The sequence below is a fragment of the Erinaceus europaeus genome, chromosome 12 (assembly GCF_950295315.1).
Source record: "Erinaceus europaeus chromosome 12, mEriEur2.1, whole genome shotgun sequence".
NCBI classification, from domain to species: domain Eukaryota; kingdom Metazoa; phylum Chordata; class Mammalia; order Eulipotyphla; family Erinaceidae; genus Erinaceus; species Erinaceus europaeus.
This window is the reverse complement of record NC_080173.1, coordinates 46,016,080-46,043,965: the sequence shown is the minus strand read 5'-3', so window position 1 is coordinate 46,043,965 and position 27,886 is coordinate 46,016,080. Positions and strand designations below refer to the sequence as shown.

The following is a 27,886-nucleotide window of genomic DNA, read 5'->3' as shown; positions in this document are numbered from 1 at the left end:
ATCAACAATAACAATAAACAACAAGGGCAACAAAAGTGAATAACCTCCAGGAGCAGAGTGAATTTGTAGTGCAGGCACAGAGCCCCAGCAATGACCCCGGAGACAACAACAACAACAACAACAACAACAAAATAAAGACATGGGGGTGGGACTATCATAGTAATTAAGCAAAGAGACTCTTGTGCCTGAGGCTCCAAAGTCCCAGGATCAGTCCCCAGTACCACCATAAGCCAGGTCTGAGCAGTGCTCTGGTAAAAACAACAATAACAATAAAAACAGAAATGACAGAAAAAAAGCATTCTGAATAAATTATTCTGACCTCTAAATTTAAAAAACAACAAAAAACAATGGCAGGCAGAGGTAGATAACATAAAGGTTATGCAAAGGGATTCTCATGCCTGAGGTTCCAAAGTCCCAGGTTCAATTCCCCGCCCCCACCCACCACAAGCCAGAGCTGAGCACTCTGGTAAAAAAAACAAACAAAAACAATAGGCAGGGAGATGCTCAGCAGGTAGAGTGCAGGACTTGCATGCAGTCCTAGATTGTCTCTCCCCTTCTTATATAAAATAAATAATCCAGCACATGGTGCGAAGCGCAAGGACCGGAGTAATAATCCTGGTTCAAGCCCCCAGCTCCCCACCTGCCGGGGAGTCGCTTCACAAGCGGTGAAGCAGGTCTGCTGGTGTCTATCTTTCTCCCCCGCTGTCTTCCCCTCCTCTCTCGATTTCTCTGTTCTATCCAAAGACAGCAGCAACAACAATAATAATAATAGCCACAACAATGGTGGAACAAGGGCAACAAAAGGGGAAAAAATGGTCTCCAGGAGCAGTGGATTGGTGGTGCAGGCACCGAACCCCGGCAATAACCCTTGGGGCAAAATAAATAAATAAATAAATAATCCAGCAATAATATATATTATAATGAAGAAAGCTAACTCAGTAAAGAGACTTTGACTTAGTTACAAACCACTATTCCTGAAATAAAACTAAATATCAAAGAAATTCTCAGTGAAAGAGAAATTGGATTTAGCTATGATACCAGATAGCTTTCATTCTCACTACTGATGCAATTCTGAAATAATTATATTTCAGTATGGCAATTATAAGCTGAGCTATACAAACATACTGTAAACACATACTTTGAACAGATGAAAACTCCAATATGTAAAAAGGTGATGACTGCTGGAGAAAAAGCTTGAAGAGGGAATGGGAATGAAAATTTTTTTTTTCAGATTCATTCATGAGAGTGGGTAGAAGGAAACAGGGAGGGAAAGCAAGGAGAGAGGGAAAGGGAGAACCATAGTATCACTTTGGCACATGTGATGCCAAGAATCGAACTCAAGATATTATTCTTGAGAATACAATGCTTCATCCAGTGCACCACCTACTGGGTCACTGAAAAAAAATTAATTACCTATTTATTTACTGAATAGAGAGAACAAGAAAGTCAAAGCAATAAAGATAGAGAGACAGCTGCAATACTGCTTCACCACATGCAAAGGTTTCCTCCTGCAGGTGGGGACTGGGGGCTTGGACGCAGGCCCTTGCATGTGCGCTCAACCAGGTGCGCCACCACTTGGCCCTGAAAAAAATTTTTTTATATGGCCTTTCTTGTAGGTTCTGAGAGTAAATGTTCACTGTAAGAGACTAAGAGTCAGGCCAGGAAGTAATTCACTCAGCACAGCACACACCTTACCATCAGTGAGGCCCTGTATCCCAGCCCACGAACATGGAAGAAAACACCATGGGGAGGGGGGGATATGGGGGGAGGGTTGAGTGACGCGGAGGTGTCTTTTCTGTGCATCACTTAAAAAAAAAAAACAACAGGGGGACCAGGCACAATTGGTTGAATGTACACATTATTATGTACAAGGACCTGGGTTCAAGTCCCCAATTCAGGGAGAAGCTTCACAAGTAGTGAAGCAACGCTGCAGGTCCTTCTCTCTCTCTCTTACCACAGCACTGCTCGGCTTTAGCTAATGGTGGTGCAAGAGGATTGAACCTGGGACACTGGAGCCTCAGACATATGCCTCTTTGCATAAACATTATGTTATCTACCTACTACTCAGGTGTCTCTTTTTCTTTAAATATTTATTTATTCCCTTTTGTTGTCCTTGTTGTTTTATTGTAGTTATTATTGTTGTTATTGATGTCTTCATTGTTGGATAGGACAGAGAGAAATGGAGAGGAGGAGAAGACAGAGAAGGGGAGAGAAAGATAGACACCTGCAGATCTGCTTCACTGCTTGTGAAGTGACTCCCCTACAGGTGGGGAGCTGGGAGCTTGAACCGGAATCCTTAGGCTGTTCCTTGCACTTTATGCCATGTGCGCTTAACCCGCTGCGCTACCGCCCGACTCCCAGGTGTCTCTTTTTTCTATCCTTCTTTATCTCCCTTTCCCCTCTCAATTTCTCTCTGTTCTATCAGGTAAATAAATAAATATTATTATTAAAAAGTCAGCCCGGAAGGTTGCTTAGTAGTATGGGTGCTAAGTTTATTCCCACCACATTAAAAATATAAAGGGGGAAAGTATAAAAGGTACCAGCTCTCTCTCTCTCTCTCTCTCTCTCTCTCTATATATATATATATATATATATATATATATATATATATATTTTTTTTTTTTTTTTTTTGCTTCCAGAGTTATTGCTGGGGCTCAGTGCCTGCACCATGAATCCACTGCTCCTGGAGGCCACTTTTTCCTCCCCTGCTGCCTTTGTTGTTGTGGTTATCATTGTTGTTACTGATGTCATTATTATTGGATAGGACAGAGAGAAATGGAGAGATGAGGGGAACACAGAGCGGGTCAGAAAGATAAACACCTGCAGACCTGCTTCACCACTTGTGAAGTGACCCTCTGCAGGTGGAGAGCTGGAGGCTTGAACCGGGATCCTTGTGCTGGTCCTTCTGCTTTGCACCATGTGCGCTTAACCTGCTGTGCCACTGCCCAACCCCCATATTTAATTTTTTTAAAGAGAGGGGGACTAGAACAATGCTCTGACCATAAGTGGTGGCAGGTATTGAAGTGGGGCCTCAGGTTTGGAAAAGTACACACTACAGGCTGGCCCACCTCCCCAGCAGCTCAGCTTTTTAATTGATGGTTTAATTTGCTAGAATAAGAAAGAACATTACATTTTTATGACTGAGTCACTTGGAAATGCAAAATAAATGAACCCAAATGCAACATTATTGAGGACTTTGATCACTCTTTGTAATTAGGAGTAAGTTTTGTGCTTTTTCAAAAGCAATTGTCTTCCACACTGTCATTTCCTGCTTCTCTGGCTTCTGATATTTCATAAATTAGGTTGTAAATCTCATTTAGCTCTTGTTTTTGTTTAGTTGAAATGTTGAGGGGTAAGGAATGGTTAGTTATGTCTTATATCTCTCTGAAAACACAATTTGCATTTTCTTTAATCTTATTTTACTCCAAGTACGAAAAATACCTTTCATGAAACAGAAAGGGAAATTTACTTAACTTTGTTCTTCTTTACTGAGAGTAAGGCACAGTAGATTCAACTTTTCCCACTGTTGGTTTGTTTTTCTCCCCAGATAGAAAGACAGAGACAGAGCTAGACAGACAGAGAAGAAGACACGCCAAGGACACGCCAAGGGGCCAAGGACGCAACACAGTGGCTAGAACATTGGACCCCCAAACATGAGTGGTGCTTTGATTTGCTCTCCCTCTTTCTCTTGTGTTAATACATAAGTCAGTCTTTATGAAAAGAGAGAAACACAGCACAACACTGAAACTTCCTTCAGTGTGGTGGAAGCTGGGCTCAAACCCGGGTCACGCATATGCAGAGCAAGTACACTACCCAAATGAGCTACCTTGCTCACCTTCTATTTGTTCTTTAAATGTTACCCACCACTAGCCATTACCGTATTAAAAATCACTGACCTATCAAAGAACCAATTTGGGCTACTTTATTTTTAGATACAGAGGAGAGAAAGACAAAAAGACCACAGTGTCCAAGTTTTCTTCAATGCAGTTAGGGTCAGGGTTCAATTTGGTTATTATCTTTAATGCTTTCAACAAATGTAGCTACATGGTGTTCTAACTAATGAAAACACGGAAGTAAACAAAACCAATACAGAGGTTTGGCGTGACCCCAAAGATGATGCAGTGGGTAAAGTGTTAGGCTCTCACACATGAGGTCCTGAGTTCAATTCCCTAGCATTGCACATGCCAGAATGACACTGTTTTTTGTCCTGTTTCTTCTCCTTCTCCTTCTTCTTCTCTATCTATCTATCTCTCTCTCTCTCTCTCTCTTTCTCTCTGATTAACAAATAAACAGATTAAGGGGTCAGGTGGTGGTGCACCTGGTTGAGTGCACGTTACAATGCGCAAGGACCCATGTTCGAGCCCCCAGTCCTCACCTACACAGGGGAAATCTTCATGAGTAGTGAAGCTGTGTCGCAGGTGTTTGTTTCTCTCCCTATCTTCCCCCTTCCCTCTCAATTTCTGGCTGTCTCTATCCAATAAATAAAGATAATAAAAAATAAATTAAAAAAACACATAGCTTGTGATGTTTAAAACAAATAATTAACAAAAAAAATAAACAAAAACCCACCAGAGATGCATTAATTAGCAGTGTTTGCTCTGTGCGTATGAGGCTGACATAGATTCCTAGCAATCCCTTCTGCTACCCAAAAGAAATTAAAATCTTGGGAGTTGGGTGGTAGCGCAGTTAAGCGCAGGTGGCACAAAGCGCAGGACTGGCATAAGGATCCTAGTTCGAGCCCCTGGCTCCCCGCCTGCAGGGAAGTTGCTTCACAATTGGTAAAGCAGGTCTGCAGGTGTCGATCTTCCTCTCTCCCCATCTTCCCCTCCTCTCTCCATTTCTCTCTGTCCTATCCAACAATGACGACATCAGTAACAACAACAATAAAACAAGGGCAACAAAAGGGAATAAATATTTAAGAAAATAAAACCCTTACTTTGGAGTTTATATTTTGTGAATTATAAAATAAACATATATTATACAGGATGGCAGATATAAGTAAGAGTTATGGAGACAGCATAATGTTTATGCAAAAGACTTCATGCCTGAGGCTTTAAAGTTCCAGGTTCAGGCTCCAGCACCACCATATGCCAGAGATGAGCAGTGCTTTGGTAAATTATATATATAATATACACATATTTTATATATATATATTTATTGGATAGAGACAGCCAGAAATCAAGAGGGAAGTGATATAGTGGGAGATAGACAGAGAGACACTGGCAGCACTGCTTCACCACTTGCAAAACTTTCCCCCTGAAGGTGGGGACAGGGATGGGATGGGGCCTCGAACCTGGATCCTTACACGTGCACTCAACCAGATGCACCACCACCTGGTCCCGTAAATAAATGTTTTTAAGTTATGGGGAAAAATAAACTGGAAATGAAGACAAGGAGTGTGCTAGAAGTGGGGGTACTGTCATCTTTTTTTTTTTTTTTTTTAGTATTTATCTTATGTGGTCTGGGATGTGGTGTAGTGACTAGTTTTAGACTTCTAAAATATGAGTTCTTGAGTTTGATCCTTGGCATCACATGTGCCAAAGTGAAGTTCTGGCTCTTTTAGTCCTTAAAAAATAAAAGCTTTTTAAAAATTTTATTTATTACATTTGAGAGAGCTTCACTTCAGACAGAGAGAAAGAAATCACAACACCGGGAGTCAGGTGGTAGTGCAGTAGGTTAAGCGCACATGGCACAAAGCGCAAGGATTGGCAGAAGGAGTCCCTGGCTCCCCACCTGCAGGGGAGTCGCTTCACAGGCAGTGAAGCAGGTCTGCAGGTGTCTATCTTTCTCTCCCCTTCTCTGTCTTCCCTTCCTCTTTCCATTTGTCTCTGTCCTATCCAAGAATGCTGACATCAACAACAACAATAACTACAACAACAACAACAAAAAATCCAGTTTAAAAAAAAAAAGAAATCACACCACCACTCAGGTACATGCAGTACTGAAGATCAAACCAAACCAGAAAATTCAGGTTTAGTAGTTCAATACTCTCCATGTTGAGCTATTTCCCCAGCTGTGCTATCCTCTTTCTATTCTTTCTTTCTCATTTTCTCCTCCTCCTTCTCTTCCCTCCTCCCCCTCCTTCTTTTAATAGAGACCTTACCTAAGTGTCAAAAGTCACTGACTGTGGCCCCAGAGGTGGTATAATGGATAGTGCTGGACTTGAAAACATGTGGTTCTCATGCTTTCAAGTCCTGATGCATCAACAAATAATTAGAACGCTAAAAGAGATTTATGGGGGACCAGATGGCAGTGTACCTGTTTAAGTACACATAATACAATGTGCAAGGACTCGGGTTCAAGCCCCTGTTCCCCATCTGTAGAGGGGAAAGCTTTACAAGCTGTTGTATGCTTTACATTGGGTTCTAGTTCTCCCCCGCCAAGAGAATTGGATCAGTCCAGTTAAATTTCGCGGGCCCGCTTGGCCCCGCCCCGAGGAACCCCGCCAGAGTTCCTGAGTTCCAGAGTTCAAGAGTAAGAGAGAGTGCTTGTGCCGCCGCAAAGAGACAGCAGAGTTCTGTTTGGTGATTAGTTTGTCTTAGCTTCCCTGCCCAGCCGTTGTCTCCGCGTCTCTGTTACCCGCAGTGAAGCTAGCCCGCCCGGCCAGAGCCTTCCGAATTTTAACAACAAATGGCGCCCACGTGGACCTGACCTGCACATCTCTCAGATAAGTAAAGACAATTTGGCTACCTATGCACTATGGCCTTCTCTTCTGCCTGTGAAGAGATCTCCAAAGGCCTCTGCTCTTTCTTCACGAGACTGTTTTGCTGTTTCTGGAACATTTATCTCTTGACCACTCTGTGGTTTCCACTCGCTCGGGTGAACTCAGAACAGCCAGCGGGAAGAGCCAGCAGGCGGGAGGGCGAGGCGCGGAGCTGCCGTTTCCACCTGGTCAAACAGCCAGCCAGCCGGCTGCGCCCAGACAACCCCGCGCACCACGCCCGCAGCCCGCAGGAGGCTGACGCCAACATGCTGGAGCCCGATGCCAACACGCTAGAGCCCGATGCCACCACGCAAGAGCCTGAGGCCAGCCCACAGGAGCCGGCTCTCCACCGAGTGGCGCAGGGCACTGGACGTGTGATCCCTCCACACTGCTTGGCCACTGCGAACAGGGCAGCAGATATGTCAGGGCTATGGGGCAGGGCCGCGGCAGCCTATCATGGCCGCCACCCCTGGGCACCTAGGCCCACGCCTTCTACAAAACTGGCCCGCCTGCCCTCTTGCTATGAATTCTGGAACGATCCCAGGCTTCCAGGACCCCCGGGCTCCCTGCCGAAACTGGGCACACGAGATTTCCAGCTGCCGGTCCGGTCTGAAGGCAGACAAGCTGGAGTACGCAGAGATTTGTGCAGAGAACACCTCCAGATGGGTGAACCCCCCCCAACAACTAAGACAGTACAGATTTAAATTCGTGTTTAAAATGACATGTCTTCATAACAAAGGTTTCTCTCCTTGTGTATTAATGACCATGTTTATGTATATGTTTAAAGTTTGGTAAACAGTAACTTTAAGGCTAAATTCTTACTAGTCAAAGTTAAATGAAAAAGGTTTTCAATGTAATTCTCATAAAGATAAAATTAACTTACATTTAAAGTCTAAGGTAAAAATTAGTTAACAAGCAATATATTTTAACTAAGTTGGTCTAAACAAAAGGTTAAATAGACTTGTTGATATGTAAAACTCTCCATTACCTTCTCTATTAGAAATGGTAGATCGCACAATGGCTATGCTAATTATTCTCATGCCTGAGGTTTCCTTTCCTGCCCACAACTAGGGTGTGTCTCCATCTTGAATGGGTGTAACAAAAGGTTAAAAGACGTTGTTGATATGTAAAAGTCTCAAATTCCTTCTCTATTAAAAATATGCTAATAACAAGTTTTGTTTCATAGTAAGTAAGTTGCAGCCAGCTGTCTTTGGGACTCTAGGCTGTTCCCCGCCCCCATGCAAATGCCCGTCGAAGAAAGTACGCCCCCCAGAGGCAAGAAATGTTTTTTTTAAGCTGATAAAGTTTAGCCCACAGAGGCAGATATGGCCCCCTCAGGCCTTCCCTTACAGCACACTGGTTCTTGTTACTTGCTTGCATGTTTCTCCATGTTTGTGCCAGTTTCTTTTTATAAAAATGCCTGTACGATATAGGTTTCTGTTCACCCCACACCCTTGATACTATAGCCATTTAGTTAAAAGAAAAGGGGGAATTGTTGTATGCTTTACATTGGGTTCTAGTTCTCCCCCACCGAGAGAATTAGATCAGTCCAGTTAATTTCGCGGGCCTGCTTGGCCCCGCCCCGAAGGAACCCCGCCAGAGTTCCTGAGTTCCAGAGTTCAAGAGTAAGAGTGCTTGTGCCGCCGCAAAGAGACAGCAGAGTTCTGTTTGGTGATTAGTTTGTCTTAGTTTATGAATCGTTGTTCCTGAATAAAGAAATACAGCTTCCCTGCCCAGCCGTTGTCGCCGCGTCTCTGTTACCCGCCGTGAAGCTAGCCCGCCCGGCCAGAGTCTTCCAAATTTTAACAACAACAAGCGGTCGAGTAATGCTGTAGGTGTCTCTCTCCCTCTTTCTCGCCCTTCCCTTTCAATTTCTCTTTGTCCTATCAAATTAAGTAAGGTTAAAAAAATTCTGTATTTTCACCTTATGTGAATTAACCTCAATCAGAAAAATTTGAAAATTCTAGTTGCCTCTATATTTTGCAGATAAGGAGAAACAAAAGCTCACTGAAATAGTCAGAGAAACTTGCTTAAAATCTTTAAAGAATACCAGTTTCTTATATTTATATATGATTGGGGGTTAGAAAACAGTTCATCAGATAAAGCTCATACTCTATTATACCTGAGAACCCTAATTAGAGCTTCTGGCAGCAAACGCTAGAAGAAGAGGAGCTTCTGGCCACCACATGTGAATATCTGTGCAGAGGAGATTCACAAGAGGTTGAATAGAGATGTGGTAGCTCTCTTTTTCTAACTCTCTAAAAAAAGTCTGGGGGGGGGGGAAGGTGGGAGTAAATAGCATAATGGCTCAGAAGTCTCAGGTTCAAACCCGCCTCCCACAAGTCAGAGCTGAGCAGTGCTCTGGTAAATAATAATAAAAAATTTAAAAAGTCTGCCAGATGTAGAATTTTTGCAGGCACATAACTCTAGCAGAGAAAAAATTATGTGTGGTGGTCTGGGAGGTAGTGCAGTGGATAAAACACTAGACTCTCAAGCATGAGGTCCTAAATTCAGTCCCCAGCAGCATATGTATCAGAGTGATGTCTGGTTCTTTCTCTCGCTCTCTCTCTCCTCCCATCTTTCTCATTAATACATAGATAGAAAGAGGGAAGATAAAAGGAAGGGTAATAGAAACACAACAGAATAGAATAACAAAGAGTAGAGAAAAACAAACACCTTTGGAGAGAGGAAGCTTCATAAGCAGTGAAACAGTGCTTGTGCATAGTGCCCCCTCTCTATCTCCCTTTCCCTCTCCACTCAGACTCAACCCAGACAAAATAATTTGTTGAAAAAAGTAAAAAATAACAATATAGATAGAAAGTCAACCCATATCTGCAACATAGGAAGAACTACTGCAGTTTCCAATGAAGGAGATGGGGACACAGAACTCTGGTGGTGGGAACATTATGGAACTATTCCTCAATTTTCTTATAACTTTATAAATCAATATGAAATCACTGATTAAAAAGTATATACTTAAAAAAAAAAAAAAGAAGTTATTCTGGACAGCTAAACCCAAGATGGTGACATTTAGGCCTGTGAGATGGTATATATTTCCTAGAGAAAGTGGGGGGTTGGGGATGCCAAAGCATGACTGTCATCCATGTTATTCTGTTTTGGTTCTTGTTGCTGTCCATGGTGCCCCCTTATGCCAGGGATACAATCCTGTATCTAACCCATGAACAACGTGCACTTTACTTACACATATATATTCATATATACATAGATAGATAATTTTAAAAAATTTATTTTATCTTCCCTATTATTATAATCATATCATGGTTCCTTTGATTATTTTGTTGCAAGTCTAACTTTGCATCAGAAGTTAATACTGTTAGTCATAATGTCCTCTGTATTTAAAGACTGTGTCTTTTATCTTGATTTTGTCACTCTGTGGGAACTTTAAGCATACAAAAAGTAGTGTTGGGTGGGGGTAGATAGCATAATGGTTATGCAAAGAGACTCTCATGCCAGAGACTCCAAAGTCTCAGGTTTAATCCCGTGCACCACGAGTCAGGGCTGAGCAGTGCTCGGGTGTTTCTCTCTCTGCATCTCTCTCAAAAATAAAATATTTAAAAAAAAAGAAGAAAAAGAAGAAAAGGGAGTCAGGTGGTAGCACAGCGGGTTAAGTGCCCGTGGCGCAAAGTGCAAGGACTGGCATAAGGATCCTGGTTCAAGCCGCCGGCTCCCCAACTGTAGGGGAGTCACCTCACAGGCCATGGGGCAGATCTACAGGTGTCTATCTTTCTCTTCTCCTGTCTTCCCCTCCTCTCTCCATTTCTCTCTGTCCTATCCAACAACAACATCAGTAACAACAATAACTACAGTAACAATGAAAAACAACAGGGGCAACAAAAGGGAAAATAAATAAAATGAATACATATAAAAATTTTTTAAAAAAGAAACTGGGGGTATGTACTGACCTGTCAACAGCCATGTCCAGCAGAGAAGCAATTACATAAACTAGTACCTTCCACCTTCTGCACCCCATAGAGAATTTTGGTCCATACTCCCAGATGGGATAATGAATAGGGAAGCTTCCAACAGAGGTGATGGGATGTGGAACTCTGGTGGTGGAAACTGTACTCCTCTTATCCTGCAATCTTGTCAATCATTATTAAATCACTTATAAATAAAATATAAAATAAAATATGCAGTGCTAGTATCATTCAGAGGTTCAATACTCTACTAACTCATAGACACCCAACATTGATGAATTTATTTAGCTATCATTAACTATATTCATTTCAAGCAATCAAGCTGGTTGTAGAGCTAGATGAAAAACTCAAACTGGGGGGTGGGAGACGGGAGGATGACCACAGCATAATAATACAAAAGGACTATAGCAACTAAAACAATAAAATATCTAGGAGTAAACCTAACCAAAGAAGTGAAAGACTTGTATACTGAAAATTATGAGTCACTACTCAAGGAAATTGAAAAAGACACAAAGAAATGGAAAGACATTCCATGTTCATGGGTTGGAAGAATTAACATCATCAAAATGAATATACTACCCAGAGCCATCTACAAATTTAATGCTATCCCCATCAAGATCCCAAGCACATTTTTTAGGAGAATAGAAAAAATGCTACAAATGTTTATCTGGAATCAGAAAAGACCTAGAATTGCCAAAACAATCTTGAGAAAAAAGAACAGAACTGGAGGCATCACACTCCCAGATCTCAAATTGTATTATACGGCCATTGTCATCAAAACTGCTTGGTACAGGAACATGAATAGACACACTGACCAATGGAATAGAACTGAGAGCCCAGAAGTGAGCCCCCACACATATGGACATGTAATCTTTGACAAAGGGGCCCAGACTATTCAATGGGGAAAGCAGAGTCTCTTCAACAAATGGTGTTGGAAACAATGGGTTGAAACATGCAGAAGAACGAAACCGAACCACTGTATTTCACCAAATACAAAAGTAAATTCCAAGTGGATCAAGGACTTCGATGTTAGACCAGAAACTATCAGATACTTAGAAGAAAATATTGGCAGAACTCTTTTCCACATACATTTTAAAGACATCTTCAATGAAACGAATCCAATTACAAAGAAGACTAAGGCAAGTATAAACCTATGGGACTACATCAAATTAAAAAGCTTCTTCACAGCAAAAGAAACCACTACCGGGAGTCAGGCTGTAGCGCAGTGGGTTAAGCGCAGGTGGCGCAAAGCACAAGGACCGGCATAAGGATCCCCGTTCGAACCCCGGCTCCCCACCTGCAGGGGAGTCGCTTCACAGGCGGTGAAGCAGGTCTGCAGGTGTCTATCTTTCTCTCCTCCTCTCTGACTTCCCCTCCTCTCTCCATTTCTCTCTGTCCTATCCAACAATGACGACAACAACAATAATAACTATAACAATAAAACAACAAGGGCAACAAAAGGGAATAAATAAATAAAATAAATATTAAAAAAAAAAAAAAACCACTACCCACACCAAGAGACCCCTCACAGAATGGGAGAAGATCTTTACATGCCATACATCAGATAAGAGTTTAATAACCAACAAATATAAAGAGCCTGCCAAACTCAACAAGACAACAAATGACCCCATCCAAAAATGGGGGGAAGACTTGGACAGCATATTCACCACAGAAGAGATCCAAAAGGCTGAGAAACACATGAAGAAATGCTCCAAGTCTCTGACTGTCAGAGAAATGCAAATCAAGACAACAGTGAGATACCACTTCACTCCTGTGAGAATGTCACACATCAGAAAAGGTAACAGCAGCAAATGCTGGAGAGGGTGTGGGGTCAAAGGAACCCTCCTGCACTGCTGGTGGGGATGTCAATTGGTCCAACCTCTGTGGAAAACAGTCTGGAGAACTCTCAGAAGGCTAGAAATGGACCTACCCTATGAGCCTGCAATTCCTCTCCTGGGGATATAGCCTAAGGAACCCAACACATCCATCCAAAAAGATCTGTGTACACATATGTTCTTGGCAGCACAATATGTAATAGCCAAAACCTGGAAGCAACCCAGGTGTCCAACAACAGATGAGTGGCTGAGCAAGCTGTGGTATATATACACAATGGAATACTACTCAGCTGTTAAAAAGGGTGACTTCACCGTTTTCAGCTGATCTTGGTTGCATTGGATCGACCTTCTCGTGGTGCATCCCGTGAGTACCCATTCATTGGGGAAACTGATGATCCTTCCTAGCCGACTGAATCCACATGGATCCCAGTCACTTTCAAAGCCAGCAACAAGCAGCTCCTGACAGGTTTGCTGTTGACTGGCTATGGAAGAAGGGCAAACGCTAGAAGAAGAAGAAGCTGATCTTGGATGAACCTTGAAAAAATCATGTTGAGTGAAATAAGTCAGAAACAGAAGGATGAATATGGGATGATCTCACTCTCACGCCAAAGTTGAAAAACAAGATCAGAAAAGAAAACAGAAGTAAAACCTGAAATGGAATTGGCATATCTCACCAAAGTAAAAGACTGGGGTGGGGGGGAGAATACAGGTCCAAGAAGGATTCAGAGGACCTAGTGGGGGTTGTATTGTTATATGGGAATCTGGGGAATGTTATGCATGTACAAACTATTGTACTTACTGTTGAATGTAAAATATTAATTCCCCAATAAAAAAAATCCATGATAATTAAAAAAAAAAAAAGAAAAACTAAAACTGGGGGGTGTGGGAGGGGAGGGTGACCACAGCATAATGATAATACAAAAGGACTTTCATGTTATCTGAGCCTCCAAAGTCCCAGGTTCAATCCCCTACACCACCACCAGGCAGAGTTGAGCAGTACTCTGATCTCTTTGTTTCTTTCTCTCTATTAAAACAAATATATGTTTAAAAAAAAAAAAAAATGCTGTGGTTCGGGAGGTGGCGCAGTGGGTGAAGCATTGGATTCTAAACCATGAGGTCCTGAGTTCAATCCCCGACATCACAAGTGCCACAGTGATGTCTGGTTCTTTCTTCTCTCTGCCTTTCTCGTGAATAAATAAATAAATTCTTTAAAAAAAAAAAAAAAGAAAAAGCTAAAAGTAATTCAAACTAGATTCCTGTCCTAATGTAGAATCAGTCAAAACACTCCACCGGGATCCTCATGCCAGTTCTTGCACTTTACACCATGTGCGCTTAACCTGCTGCGCTACCACCTGGCCCCCCACCAATTTTTTTTCTTTTCTGATAGAGATAAGAGTTAAGTAGCGAGAGGGGTCAGGTGGTGGTACACCTGGTTAAGCGCATACATTACAGTGCACAAAACCTGAATTCAAGCCCCTGGTCCCCACTTGCAGGGGAAAAGCTTCTCAAGTGGTCAAACACTGCTTCAGGTATCTCTGTCTCTCTCCCACTCTATCTCCCTCTCCCTTCTCAATGTCTCTATCTAATAATAAACAAATATATAAAAAATAGAGAGAGGGTTAAGCGCAGGTGGCGCAAAGCACAAGGGCCGGCAATAAGGATCCAGGTTCGAACCCCGGCTCCCCACCTGCAGGGGAGTCGCTTCACAGGCGGTGAAGCAGGTCTGCAGGTGTCTATCTTTCTCTCCTCCTCTCTGTCTTCCCCTCCCTCTCTCCATTTCTCTCTGTCCTATCCAACAACGACAACAACAATAATAACTACAACAATAAAACAACAAGGGCAACAAAAGGAAATAAATAAATAAAATTTAAAAAAAAATACTTAAAAAAAAATAGAGACAGACAGACAGACAGACACCAGCAGCATTGCTCTGAACTCATAAAGCTTTCGCCCTGTAGGTGGGGACCATGACCTTGAAGATAGGTCCTTGGACCACCATCTGGCTATTTCAACATTTTTATTTTATTTATTATAATCTTTTTACTTTTTTTTTTAACCAGAGCACCTATCAGATCTGGTTTATGGTGATTGAACCTGGAACTTTGGAGCCTCAGGCATGAGAGTCTGTTTGCATAAACATTATGTTACTACCCTCACCCTATTTTAAAAATTTTAACCAAAGCACTGCTCAATTCTGGCTTAAGGTAGCCGCTCAGAGCCTCACACATGAAAGATTTTTTTTTGCATAACTATATGCAAACCTCCCAGCACAATTTATTTCCTTTAGTATAATGAGTTCAAGGTCTACCCATCTTTCTGAAAATAGCAACATTTCATTCTTTTTTATGGTTATTATGTTTTTTAAATCACTTTTCCTATATTTGTATTTTCATGTTTAATTTTTTTAAAGACTCATTATTTATTCATTAATGAGAAAGAGAACCAGAGCATCACTCTGGCACATTTAATGCCAGGCCTCAATGCTTTATCACATATGCCACCTCCCAGGCTATTTGGTGACTCCCCCACCCCCTAAAACACTCTGACTTATGGTGGTGCAGGCATGAAAGACTATTTGCAGGCTACAAAATTAACATTCAAAAGTCAGTGGCATTCCTCTATGCAAACACTAGTTAGAAGAAATTGAAATCCAGAAATCAATTCCTTTTACTATAGCAACAAAAACAATAAAATATCTAGGAGTAAACCTAACCAAAGAAGTGAAAGACTTGTATACTGAAAATTATGAGTCACTACTCAAAGAAATTGAAAAAGACACAAAGAAGTGGAAAGACATTCCATGTTCATGGGTTGGAAGAATTAACATCATCAAAATGAATATATTACCCAGAGCCATCTACAAATTTAATGCTATCCCCATCAAGATCCCAAGCACATTTTTTAGGAGAATAGAAAAAATGCTACAAATGTTTATTTGGAACCAGAAAAGACCTAGAATTGCCAAAACAATCTTGAGAAAAAAGAACAGAACTGGAGGCATCACACTCCCAGATCTCAAACTGTATTATAGGGCCATTGTCATCAAAACTGCTTGGTACTGGAACATGAATAGACACACTGACCAGTGGAATAGAATTGAGAGCCCAGAAATGAGGCCCCACACCTATGGACATCTAATCTTTGACAAAGGGGCCCAGACTATTCAATGAGGAAAGCAGAGTCTCTTCAACAAATGGTGTTGGAAACAATAGGTTGAAACATGCAGAAGAATGAAACTGAATCACTGTATTTCACCAAATACAAAAGTAAATTCCAAGTGGATCAAGGACTTGGATGTTAGACCACAAACTATCAAATACTAAGAGGAAAATATTGGCAGAACTCTTTTCTGCATACATTTTAAAGACATTTTCAATGAAACGAATCCAATTACAAAGAAGACTAAGGCAAGTATAAACCTACGGGACTACATCAAATTAAAAAGCTTCTTCACAGCAAAAGAAACCACTACCCAAACCAAGAGACCCCTCACAGAATGGGAGAAGATCTTTACATGTCATACATCAGACAAGAGTTTAATAACCAACATATATAAAGAGCTTGCCAGACTCAACAACAAGACAACAAATAACCCCATCCAAAAATGGGGGGAGGACTTGGACAGAATATTCACCACAGAAGAGATCCAAAAGGCTGAGAAACACATGAAAAAATGCTCCAAGTCTCTGATTGTCAGAGAAATGCAAATCAAGACAACAATGAGATATCACTTCACTCCTGTGAGAATGTCACACATCAGAAAAGGTAACAGCAGCAAATGCTGGAGAGGGTGTGGGGTCAAAGGAACCCTCCTGCACTGCTGGTGGGAATGTCAATTGGTCCAACCTCTGTGGAGAACAGTCTGGAGAACTCTCAGAAGGCTAGAAATGGACCTACCCTATGACCCTGCAATTCCCCTCCTGGGGATATATCCTAAGGAACCCAACACATCCATCCAAAAAGATCTGTGTACACATATGTTCTTGGCAGCACGATTTGTAATAGCCAAAACCTGGAAGCAACCCAGGTGTCCAACAACAGATGAGTGGCTGAGCAAGTTGTGGTATATATACACAATGGAATACTACTCAGCGGTAAAAAATGGTGACTTCACCGTTTTCAGCCGATCTTGGATAGACCTTGAAAAAATCATGTTAAGTGAAATAAGTCAGAAACAGAAGGATGAATATGGGATGATCTCACTCTCAGGCAGAAGTTGAAAAACAAGACCAGAAAAGAAAACACAAGTAGAGCCTGAAATGGAATTGGCATATTGCCCCCAAGTAAAAGACTCTGGGGTGGGTGGGTGGGGAGAATACAGGTCCATGAAGGACTATAAATGACATAGTGGGGGTTGTTAAATGGGAAACTGGGGAATGTTATGCATGTACAAACTATTGTATTTACTGCTGAATGTAAAACATTAATTCCCCAATAAAGAAATAAATTAAAAGAAAAGACTATTTGCATAACCATTATGCTACCTCCTCCACACTTGTTTAATACTTTTAATTATAATCTTAATAAGTATTATAACATAACATAATGTCAATTCTCAAATGCATAGGATATAATCAAATAAGGAAGAAATTTTTTTAAATTATTAACTCTGACTTACCAGATTGGACACTCCAAGATTTTCTGCATAGCATTAAGGACATTCTGTACTTCTTCAACACGATCTGCAGGTAAGTCCATTTTTTATCCTGTTCCAACAAACTTTAACATAGAATTAAATAAGTATATAAATATAAATAATTTAGAAATGTTTACTAGATAGCTTAATGTCATTAGGTGCCATTTTTAAATAAGAGAAATTCAAGATTGGAGTGCTTAAAATTTATGCAAAGCATAAAACTAATTGGTAAATGCTTTCCTTTTAAAAAAATTTAAAAGCTGCTTTTTTTTAAAATTAAGACTATTTAAATGAACTATTTTTCACATACAGCCTGGAAGGAAAAAAACCACAGAAGAGTGACTGTATGAGTGAATGATAGCAGCCTCAGATTTTATCTTATTTTTTTTAAACCAAATCAACAACAAATACAAAACCAATAGCAAGCAACGCTTTCCATCCTTCTCCAGTGTGTTTCTCAACCACCAGTACAGTTTCAGATTCTGCCTCATGCACACCCGTGCCAGCTGCATCTGTGATTGCTGTCAACTCTCTCTACTCCCCTCCCCACCCCACCCCCAACACTGATGAATTCTCTAAAGCGTTCCCCTTCCACAAAACCCTGATTCCTCCTCTTCCCATACCTTCTACTTCCTGCCCCATCCTCTTTCCTGGGCCCTTCCTCGCAAATATCAATTTGCTGATACTATGGTGTCCCCTTCAAGACACATTCCACTTCTATCGCCTGGAGTTCCCCTCCCACACATCCTGACCCTTCCCTTACCCTCTGGGTCCCTCTCTCCAGGATTTCTCTAGACTCTAGGTCTTAAGTCCTTAAGTTCCACCCCCACCTCCACCACTTTCGGTTAACTAAACATACACTTTCCTCCCCTTCGGAGACTTTTTCTCTCTACACTCTCTACAAATGCAGCCTGCCAGTGCCCCGAAACACCACTAGAGTCCTTCTCCCTTCCCCAACATCCTCTACCTTTCCTCCGAGTAAACAGTCTGGACTTCCCAGGCACAAGGGCCCAGTTATCTGAAAAGCCCTTTGCGCCAGTTGACCGACCATCCAGAAAAACCTCAGGGAGTATACGTTGCGCAGGCGCAGCTTCAATAGTTCTGAAATTCCCGCGTTTTTCTGTCGCCACGGAAACCGGCCAGCAGCTGAGCAAGAGCGTCTCAAAAAATGAGTCGCTCCAGACTTCCGATTGGTAACTCCTTTTCCCTTTTACGTCATTAGAAAGGGACGGAAGAGAACAATTCCGCGAGTTTCCTCGTTGACTTCCGCCCCTTAATTTCAGCCCATCCTGTGGCGGCTTATTACGTCACAGTGATAGTTGTACTAGGGTCGGAACCGCTCTGAGGCCCGAATATGAGCGCAGGCAAGTGTCCAAAACAGTTGTAGAAGAGGCCTCGTTTCCTCGCCCCCGGCTGCAATGGAAGTCTCCTGCTTAAGTAAATAAAAGGATGGGGGAGGGGGAGGAAACTACAATTTCCAGCATGCATTGCGGACCTAAGAGCCTTCGCCACGGCGTTCCTTGGAAACTGTAGTCTTATGGAGAGGAACTTTCGACACCGGAAGTGGGCACGATTCTCACGGCACCTCCGCTAGTAATTGGAGATCTTCTTGCACGTAAGGACGTCAACAGATATGGATTGGAGTGTTACATTTTCGTATCTTGAGAGCGGAGACTAAAGAACCCTCAAGTTATCGGAAGATTACAATCCCCATCATCCCTGTGAGTCTCAGGCAAGTAGTCCTAAAAGGTCATGACCTAAGGAAACGTAGAGGAAGCCGACTTTATCAGGAAAGAGGAAAAATTGTCTCTTAACCACGACTGCGCACTTAGTTCCGCCCTTCAGAACCAGTGTTTTGTTATTGTTGTGCGGTTCAGCCTGCTCCTGCCCCGCCCCCGCCAACTCATCCTCGACCAATCAATAGGATGGTAGTTTTGAGGGACAAGTGATGAGGGCCAATCATCTTGTAGGAAACTTAGAGAAACAGGGGACTAGGCCCTGTCTCTATCCGCCATGTTAGATTCATCCCGCAGTGATAGCAGCGTTCTTGGCAGTGGACTGTCCTTGCACTAGGTTCCCGCAGGCGCCCCTACGGGGGCGAAAAATTGGTAAGGAAACAGCTGTAATTACATAGTGCTTGGGGCCACGTCGCTTTGAGAGGACTTGGGGAATTCTAGGGAGAAATATGAGAAGAGCGACTCTTTTTCCATATCTGCGGACAGGGGCATCTCTTCGGTGACCTGATAAGGAAACCATTCTGAGAGACAGGGCATTTACTGTGAGGGGTTTGGTGGGTCAGTGGCACAGGACTCAGGGCTTCTGCTGTTAAAAGACCTACATGCCCCAGCACAAAGGAAGGCCCTAAGCTAAGAACGAGATTGCTGGGGGTTCTCGCTTGGGGTCATGGAGTGCTTGGAAATAATGGCAGAAAGATTAGGATGAAACCTGTAAGAAGAAAAAAGTGACAATACCCACAGGTCCTCCTCACTCCACCTGTCTGCTTTTTGAGAACCTCATTAAAGAGATCCCCTTCATCAGAGACCTCTGGCATTAGTAAAGCATTTTTTCCCCCATTTGTCAAACACCCAACTTTCTGGTCACAGATTTTAAAGCCCAGTTAGCTTGTATAAACCTTTTGTGGAGACTAATCAAAACTCAGCTTTCCCTACTTACAGAGATTTGTGGTATTCTGAAAAATGTCAACATAGAGGAAAAACTGACCCATGCAAGTTAAACGTCGGTAGCATGGACTTATAATAATGCCAGTAATGAAAGCTGAAGGCCTATCCAGCTGTCTAACGTGGTTGTTATTTAAACCTACAGGAACAGATGGGTCTAACCATAACTTTGATTATTTAACAAGTTCAACACTAATGTTCTTGGCTAACAGTGTTGATGTGTAAGCCAGAGATGGGCAGTTCTTAAGGGAAACCTGAATATGATCTCGTTAACTAGAATTCCCCCACTTCCTGTTTTCTCCTCAGCAAATAAATTGGATAAGCTCCAGTCTATCTAAAATAATTTTCATTTGTGTTGTTTTAGAAAAAGAGAGGAAGATTAGTTTCCTTGGGCACTTTCAATAGTGTGTAAGTTGAAAAGTCAGAATGTGTTTCTGAATATCCATTTTGGGTAGACTGATTCAGTCGCTTCAATTTTCAGATTTTTTTATTTGTTTATTGGTAATTGACAGGAATCCTATCAAGAATTTTTTTGGGAATTTTAAATTCGGGAAAATTGAGGACATTCATATGTTAGGCCCAGTGAGAGAAAGTAAGAGAGAGAGAGAGAAACAGCAGAGATAGTACTCACATGATGACCCGTACAGACAGAGAGGCTATTGAGATTTTAAGGAACCCCTAGGAGAATTGCATTCCTGTGAATGATTGGTAGATATGAGCAGGATTGAAGATAGAAACTGGTTTCATTTTAGTAGTGAACTTTGCTCTGGATGGAAAAAATTGGGGAATAATTTTCTTGATAGTGTCATTAGTGTTGTTTTACATGGCCTTGCATAATAGTGCTAGGGCTTCACTAGCCTAAGTTGCCTTTTTTTTAGATAAAAGAAGTGCCTGCTCGTCACGTTTATAACGCAGGTTCAAGCCAGTACCCTACTTCACTGGAGGAAGCTGCAGTGCTATGGTGTCTTCCTCTGTTTCTGCTTCATTCTTTTTATCTAAAAAACATGAGCTCAGGGAAGTGAAGCCCTAACAATGACAAAAAAATTTTTTTCACACATTTGTATTTGATCCTTACAACTTTATATGGTAAGCAAAACAAATACATCTGTCTTACAGATTGAAGAACTGTTTGTTCTTCAGACAAAGTTTGTTTGCTTGTTTTGCCTCCAGGGTGATTGCTGGGGGGCTACGAATCCACTGCTCCTGGAGGCTATTTATTTCCCTTGTTGCCCTTGGTGTTGTTGTTGGATAGGACAGAGAGAAATGGAGAGAGGAGGGGAAGACAGAGAGGGGGAGAGAAAGACACCTGCAAGACCTGCTTCACTGCCTGTGAAGCGACTCCCCTGCAGTTGGGGAGCCAGGGGCTCGAACCAGGATCCTTATGCCAGCCCTCTCACTTTGCACCATGTGCGCTTAACCCGCTGTGCTACCACCCAACCCCTAATACTTTGTTTTTTAAAAGGAGAGAATCAGAATACCATTTGGCATATGCAATACTGGGGATTGAACTCAGGACCTCCTGCCTGCAAATCTGATGCGCTAGGCACTGCACAGCCACCTTATCCACTGAAGCTCAGTTTTAATGGCTCGCTCGAAGTTGTATAGGTAATAATGTTCCAGAGCAGTGTCTGGACCCAACTCCTCTATCCTTGTACTCTCGACCCATTCCAGTATAAATTCCTGTAACTAACACCTCTTCCTTTCTTTCTTTTTTTAAGGTCTGTCTTTCCTCCCTTTTAAAAAAAAATTATTTATTTTATTAATGAGAAAGATAGGAGGAGAGAGAGAGAAAGAGCCAGATATCACTCTGGTACATGTGCTGCCGGGGATTGAACTCAGGACCTCATGCTTGAGAGGCTAGTTCCTTAATCACTGCCCCACCTCTTGGACCACACCTGTTTGTTTCTTATCTCCTATTTGGGGAGCATAATCAAATGCTTCCACTGGAACTTACTACTGCTTAAGAGATATTTAGAGTTTGGAGCCAGGCATGGTGCACCTGGTTAAGTGCACACACTACAGTAGACAAGGACAAAAAACTAAAAGATACTTAGGGTTTGTTTTAGATGAAATGGTGGTTGTATCTCAATTCAGTAGAAGGGTAACAAAATTAGTTTTGAATTAATGATAATCATGGGAACTGATGGGTCTCTGGGGATTCACTATGTTAATCGCTCTTTAGTGTAAATTTAAATTTTCCCAAAATGAATAGTTGTTTAATTTGATTATATATTACTGTAGTAAATGTTAAAACATTAGTTGACTACTGTCAGTCCACTATGGAGGTAGCTTTTAGGGTGATGCAGGAGTGTCGATGAAATAGGGTAGTCTAGATGTAAACTGCTATAGTTAGATATTCATCATTCTTCTCTTTTCTGTATGTTTGAAATTCTCCATAAAAAGAAAAAAAGTTGGGAGTCGGACGGTAGCGCAGCCGGTTAAGCGCATGTGGTGCAAAGCGCAGGGATCAGCATAAGGATCCTGGTTCGAGTCCCCAGCTCCCCACCTGCAGGGGGTTCGCTTCACAAGCGGTGAAGCAGGTCTGCAGGTGTCTTATCTTTCTCCCCGTCTCTGTCTTCCACTCCTCTCTCCATTTTTCTCTGTTCTATCCAACAACGAAATCAATAACAACAACAATAATAAGTACAACAATAAAACAAGGGCAACAAAAGGGAATAAATAAATATTTTAAAAAGTAATAAAAAGATAAAAGTTGGGGCTGGGTGGTAGCAAACATGGTTGAACACACATGTTATAGTGCACAAGGACTCAGGTTCGAGCCCCTGGTCCCCACCTGTAGAGGGAAAGCTTCACAAGTGGTGGAACAATGCTGCAGGTGTCCCTCTCTCTTTCACTATCTCCCCTTTCCCTCTTAATTTCTGTCTGTGTTTATCCAAAGTAAGTTTTTTAAAAAGGTAGGAAAAAAAGTATCGTATAGTTTCTTGACTAACAGTTTGGCCTAATTTTTTTTTCATTAGATCTAAACAGAACCTAGATTGTTTAATTTAGGAGAAACTTCTTTTCCAAGAAAATTACTGTAAATCAATTCATGTCATAAAAATGGGGAGACAGCATAATAGTTAAACAGGCTTCTTTTCCTGAGGACCAAGAGGTTCCAGGTTCAATCCCCAGCACCACCATAAGCCAGAACTGAGTAGTTCTCAGGAAGGGGTAGGGGAACGGGAAGGAATAAAAAAAATAATAAAGTAAAAAAGCAAAGCAAGCCAAGAAAAAAAAAAGTAAGAAGACGGTGGGTGGGGGGGTGTTGTTGGGCTATAGCGCAGCAGGTGGCGCACACGGCACAGAGCGCAAGGACGGCTGTAAGGATCCGGCTCAAGGCCCCGGCTCTGTACCTGCAGGGGGTCACTTCATAAGCCGTGAAGCAGGTCTACAGGTGTCTTTCTCTTCCCCTTCTGTCTTCCCCTTCTCCATTTTTCTCTGTTCTATCCAACAATGACGACAGCAATAACAACAATTACAATAACCACAACAAGGGCAACAAAGGGAAAAAATTGGCCTCCAGAAGCAGTGGATTCATAGTGCTGACCCCAGCAATGACTCTGGAGGCAAAAAAGAAAAGAAAAAAAAAGTAAGAAGGGAGTTGGGCAGTAGTGCCCTGGGTTGAGTGCAGATGGCACAAAGCGCAAGGACTGACAGAGGATCCTGATTCAAGAGCCCGGGGCTCCCCAACTGCAGGGGAGTCGCTTCATAGGCCGTGAAGCAGATCTGCAGATGTCTTCCTGTCTTCCCCTCCTCTCTCCATTTCTCTCTGTCCTATCCAATGACAGCGACATCAATAACAATAATAACTACAAAAATAAAAACAACAAGGGCAACTAAAGGGAATAAATAAATATTGTTTTTTAAAAAAGGTAAGAAGATGGGCCGGGGCCAGGTGGTGGTGCAACTGGTTGAGAGTACATGTTGCAATGCAGAAGCACCCGGGTTCTAGCCCCCAGTCCCCACCTGCAGGCGGAAAGCTTTGCAAGTGGTGAAGGACTGTTGGCAGGTCTCTCTCTTGTCTCTCTCCCATCTCTACCTCCCCTTTCCCTCTCGACTTCTGGCTGTCTCTATCCAATAAATAAATAAAGATAATAAAATTAAAAAATATATTCTTAAAAAAAAAAAAAGGTAAGAAGTAAGTTCCTGAGAGATGACCCGCCCGGTAGAAAGAACACTAGTGGCCACGAAGACCTGGGTTCACTCGAGTCTCCAGCTTCGACATGAGAGAACCACATATGGGGGAAGCTGCACTAGTGGTGTTGTGGTGTCTCTCCTTTCTCCTCTTTCTCTTTATTTTTTTGTTTTTTCTATTTCTATTTTTTTTTTAATTACATGTCAGCAGAGGTTTAAATCTACACCATTCCAGAGTTCTGAATCTTCAGTCTCCCCACTGCAGTTCCTCTAAGGTTGTAGACATAAGCCAAAACCATCACCTCTACAATTATTATCTGTCCACATTTATATATAATTGTCCCTTTTTTTTTCTCCTGACTCAATCCTCTCTTCCCCTCCAAGCCACTCATGACAACATTACTACCTCCATATGTCCCTCTTTTCCTTCTCTCTCTGGGTGTTGATGGAGCACTTCTTCCCTGCTGGGAGTATGGATCAAGGTTGTTTTGGGGATACAGAAGGTAGGAATTGTGGCTTATGTAATTGCTTCTCCACTGAACATAGACGTTGGCAGTTCGATCCACACGCCTAGCCTGTTTCTATCTCTCCCTAGGGGGCCAGAGCTCTGGAGGTGTGGTGTTTCTCCTTTTTCTATCCCTTTTTCCCTCTCTGTCTCTCACCCTTCATCTGAAAAAAAAAACCAAAAAACTAATTTCCCCGAAAATAAAGACCTTATACCTCTAGGAGTCTGCGCTCAGATATTCAGTAAGTGTATGTGTTATTAGTCGATCATTACTAAAATTTTCTAAAATCCTTAAGGACTTTTCAAACCTTAGATGATTTGTGGTTGTGGCCAAAATTTACATACTGTCTCCAACATTAGTTTTTAATGTGATAGTTCCTAATAACAATAAAAGTAATACAAGCCTTCATGCATAATTTTAGCACTGATGTTATTATTTATTTAAAGTTTCTCTAGGTGAGATTTCTTTTAAACCCAATAGAATATTACTATGTTCCATTGTATTAAGTCATCACAAGTATTTGTTGAATGAGTGTTTTTGCAATTTATGGAAACCTTTCTGACATGTTTTCTTTTTTTACCTCCCTCCCCGTTCGTTCACCTCTAGCTCCCTCAGCATGGAAACACAGGTTACTCTAAATGTAACCAAAGGTTACTGTATCTCACCCACGCAATCAGTTCTAGTCCCACAACATGGAACCACAGGTTACTCTAAATGTGATTACTCTAAAAATAAAACTCAAAGTTTTCTGGTCTCAGATCCAGAAATTACAACTTGGGCTGATGTTGAAGCTATGGTGAGTGTTGTTTTGTTTCTTCATTCCTTAAGCATAGTTGTGTTTCATTTTTCCAAAGATACTTTTAGCATCATAGCTTCGTAGTTGTAAAATCCATATCTAGGTCCTTTGAAAAAAATATTTTTGACAAAGATTCAGTATTTACATAGGAAATGTGTCCTGATAAAAGGAACTAATTCCTTTTGAAGAGTTTTTTTTTTTAAGTGAGATAGAAGATCTGTTAATTTTGTGAATAGTCTGAGGAGTGAATTGATACAGCCCCATATCAACCAGACACCGGAGAAATGTATTCTTGCCTGAAAGCAGATATGTTACTATGGTTTGTGATCCATCAAGGTTTAAAAAAAATTTTTTTCTTTTATGCCTGTTCAGAGATTGAGTACGAGTTGAACATATGTGTTTAGGCAGCAGTTTATCATCACTTATGCTCTTCCTCCTCATGAATTGCCCTTTTGTACTCTTCTCATTTTGTTTTGTTTGCTGTGGTAAATGTTTTACTCCCAGTGTCACTGAGTTTACATAATGAAACTGTTTATCAAGAACCTACTTTTTTAAAACTTTTTTTTTCAATTTTTTTAAATATTTATTTATTTTTCCCTTTTGTTGCCCTTGTTGTTTTATTGTTGTAGTTATTGATGTCGTTGTAGTTGGATAGGACAGAGAAATGGAGGGGGGGGGGAGACAGAGAGGGGGAGAGAAAGATAGACACTTGCAGACCTGCTTCACCACTTGTGAAGTGACTCCCCTACAGGTGGGGATTCGGGGACTCGATGGGATCCTTACGCTGGTCCTTGCACTTTGCGCATGACTCCCAACAACCTACTTTTACCTGGTCTTGTGTGATAGTATCTAAAAAGGAAAAGAAATGTAGTAGAGACCTCAGATGATCATCTGACATATTCCTCTGTCTTCCAACAAATGCTTCCTTATACTGCTTCCCCTTAGGATTTATTTAGGAGGTTGGGTGGTGGCACACCTGGTTGAGTACACATACTACAATGTGGGGCCGGGTGGTGGCGCACCTGGCTAAACGCACATGTTGCAGCGTGCAAGGAGCCAGTTCGAGCCCCTGTCCCCACCTGCAGAGGGAAAGCTTCACAAGTGGCGAAGCAGGGCTGCAGGTGTCTCTCTGTCTCTCCTCCCTATCACCCCCTTCCTTCTCGATTTCTGGCTGTCTCTATCCAATAAGTAAATAAAGATAATTCAAAAATAATGTTACACATATTACAGTGTTCAAGGACCCAGGTTCAGGGCCCCTGGTCTCCATCTGCAGGGGGGAAGCCTTGCAAGTGGTGAAGCAGGGCTGCAGGTATCTCTTTGTCTCTCTCTATTTTATTTTATTATTTATGTATTTATTTATTGCCTGCAGGGTTATTGCTGGGGCTAGGTGACTGCACTATGAATCAACTGCTCCTGTGGCTATTTTTTCAATTTTTTTGGATAGGACAGAGAGAAATTGAGAGGGAAAGGGAAGATAGAGAGGGAGAGAGAACGACACCTGTAGACTTGCTTCACTGCTTGTGAAGTGACCCTCCCCTGCAGGTGGGGAGTGGGGGGGTTGAACCAGGATCCTTGTGCATACCCTTGTGCTTTATACTATGTGTGCTTAACCCCATGCGCCACCACCTCCCCCCCTCGGGCTGTATCTATCCAGTAAAGATAATAAAACATTTAAAAATTTTTTTATTATCTTTATAAGATAGAGGTAGCCAGAAATTGAATGGGGAGATAGGGAGAGAGACAGAGAGAGACAACTGCAGCCCTACTTCATCTCGTGAAGCTTTCCTTATGCAGGTGGGGACTGGGGTCTTGAACCCAGGACCTTTCGCACTGTAACGTGCACTTAACCAGGTGAGCCACCACCCAGCCCCAATAAAACATTTTTTAAAAAGGATTTATTTAATGCAGCCCAGGAGGTGGCACAGTCCATAAAGCACTGAACTCTCAAACATGTGGACAAGTTTGTGTCCCACTATCACATGTGCTAGAGTGATACTCTGATTTTCCTTTTCTCACAAGTGTATAAATTTTAAAAACTTTTTAAAAAGATAGATAATATACATATAAACTTATATATAATAAATGTTTTTTTATAAGAACACTGCTCATCTCTGGCATGTGCTACTAGGGAGTGAATTAGGGACTTTCAGTGCCTTGGTCATGAAAGGGTTTTTGTTTGTTTGTTTGTTTTTAAAGATTTTATTTACTTATTAATAAGAAAGATGGAAGAGAGAGCAAGAAGCAGACATCACTCTGGTACATGTGCTGCTGGGGATCAAACTCGGGACCTCATAGTTGATAATGCGGTGCTTTATCATTGTGCCACCTCCCAGACCACACAAGAAAGGTTTTTTTCTGCATAACTGTTATGCTATCTCCTCAGTCCTTTAAAAAAGACTTATTTAGGTCATTATTATGAGACAGGAAGGAAGAAGAGAGACAAAAGCACTGTTCAGCTCTGGCATAATAAGGTGGTATCAGAAGTTGAACCTGGGACCTCATACGTACAAGGACTGAGCTAGCTCCCCAATTTCCTTTTGTCATTTTAGACAGTTGATTAGAAAATTGAATTTTATATGTCAGATCAGCTGAAAATCAAATTTACTTTTCTTCTAATAGTTAAATGAGTTGATAACTTGCCTTTTTTCTTTATTGTGAAA

The 27,886-nt window shown here is 41.8% G+C and overlaps 2 protein-coding genes across 2 annotated transcripts in view; one reads left to right on the top strand and one right to left on the bottom strand.

The window, feature by feature from the left end:
• BRCA1 (BRCA1 DNA repair associated) overlaps window positions 1-18,695 on the bottom strand; it is a 127,652-nt gene extending 108,957 nt beyond the window's left edge. The window contains 2 exon segments of the mRNA XM_060203427.1: window positions 17,095-17,195; window positions 18,080-18,695. Of these exon segments, the coding sequence (XP_060059410.1) occupies window positions 17,095-17,174 (80 nt within the window). The 5' untranslated portion in view covers window positions 17,175-17,195; window positions 18,080-18,695.
• Window positions 18,696-25,039: 6,344 nt separating this feature from the next.
• Window positions 25,040-27,886, top strand: part of NBR1 (NBR1 autophagy cargo receptor) — a 38,670-nt gene continuing 35,823 nt past the window's right edge. Inside the window, 2 exon segments of the mRNA XM_060203428.1 lie at window positions 25,040-25,152; window positions 25,155-25,226. Of these exon segments, the coding sequence (XP_060059411.1) occupies window positions 25,123-25,152; window positions 25,155-25,226 (102 nt within the window). The 5' untranslated portion in view covers window positions 25,040-25,122.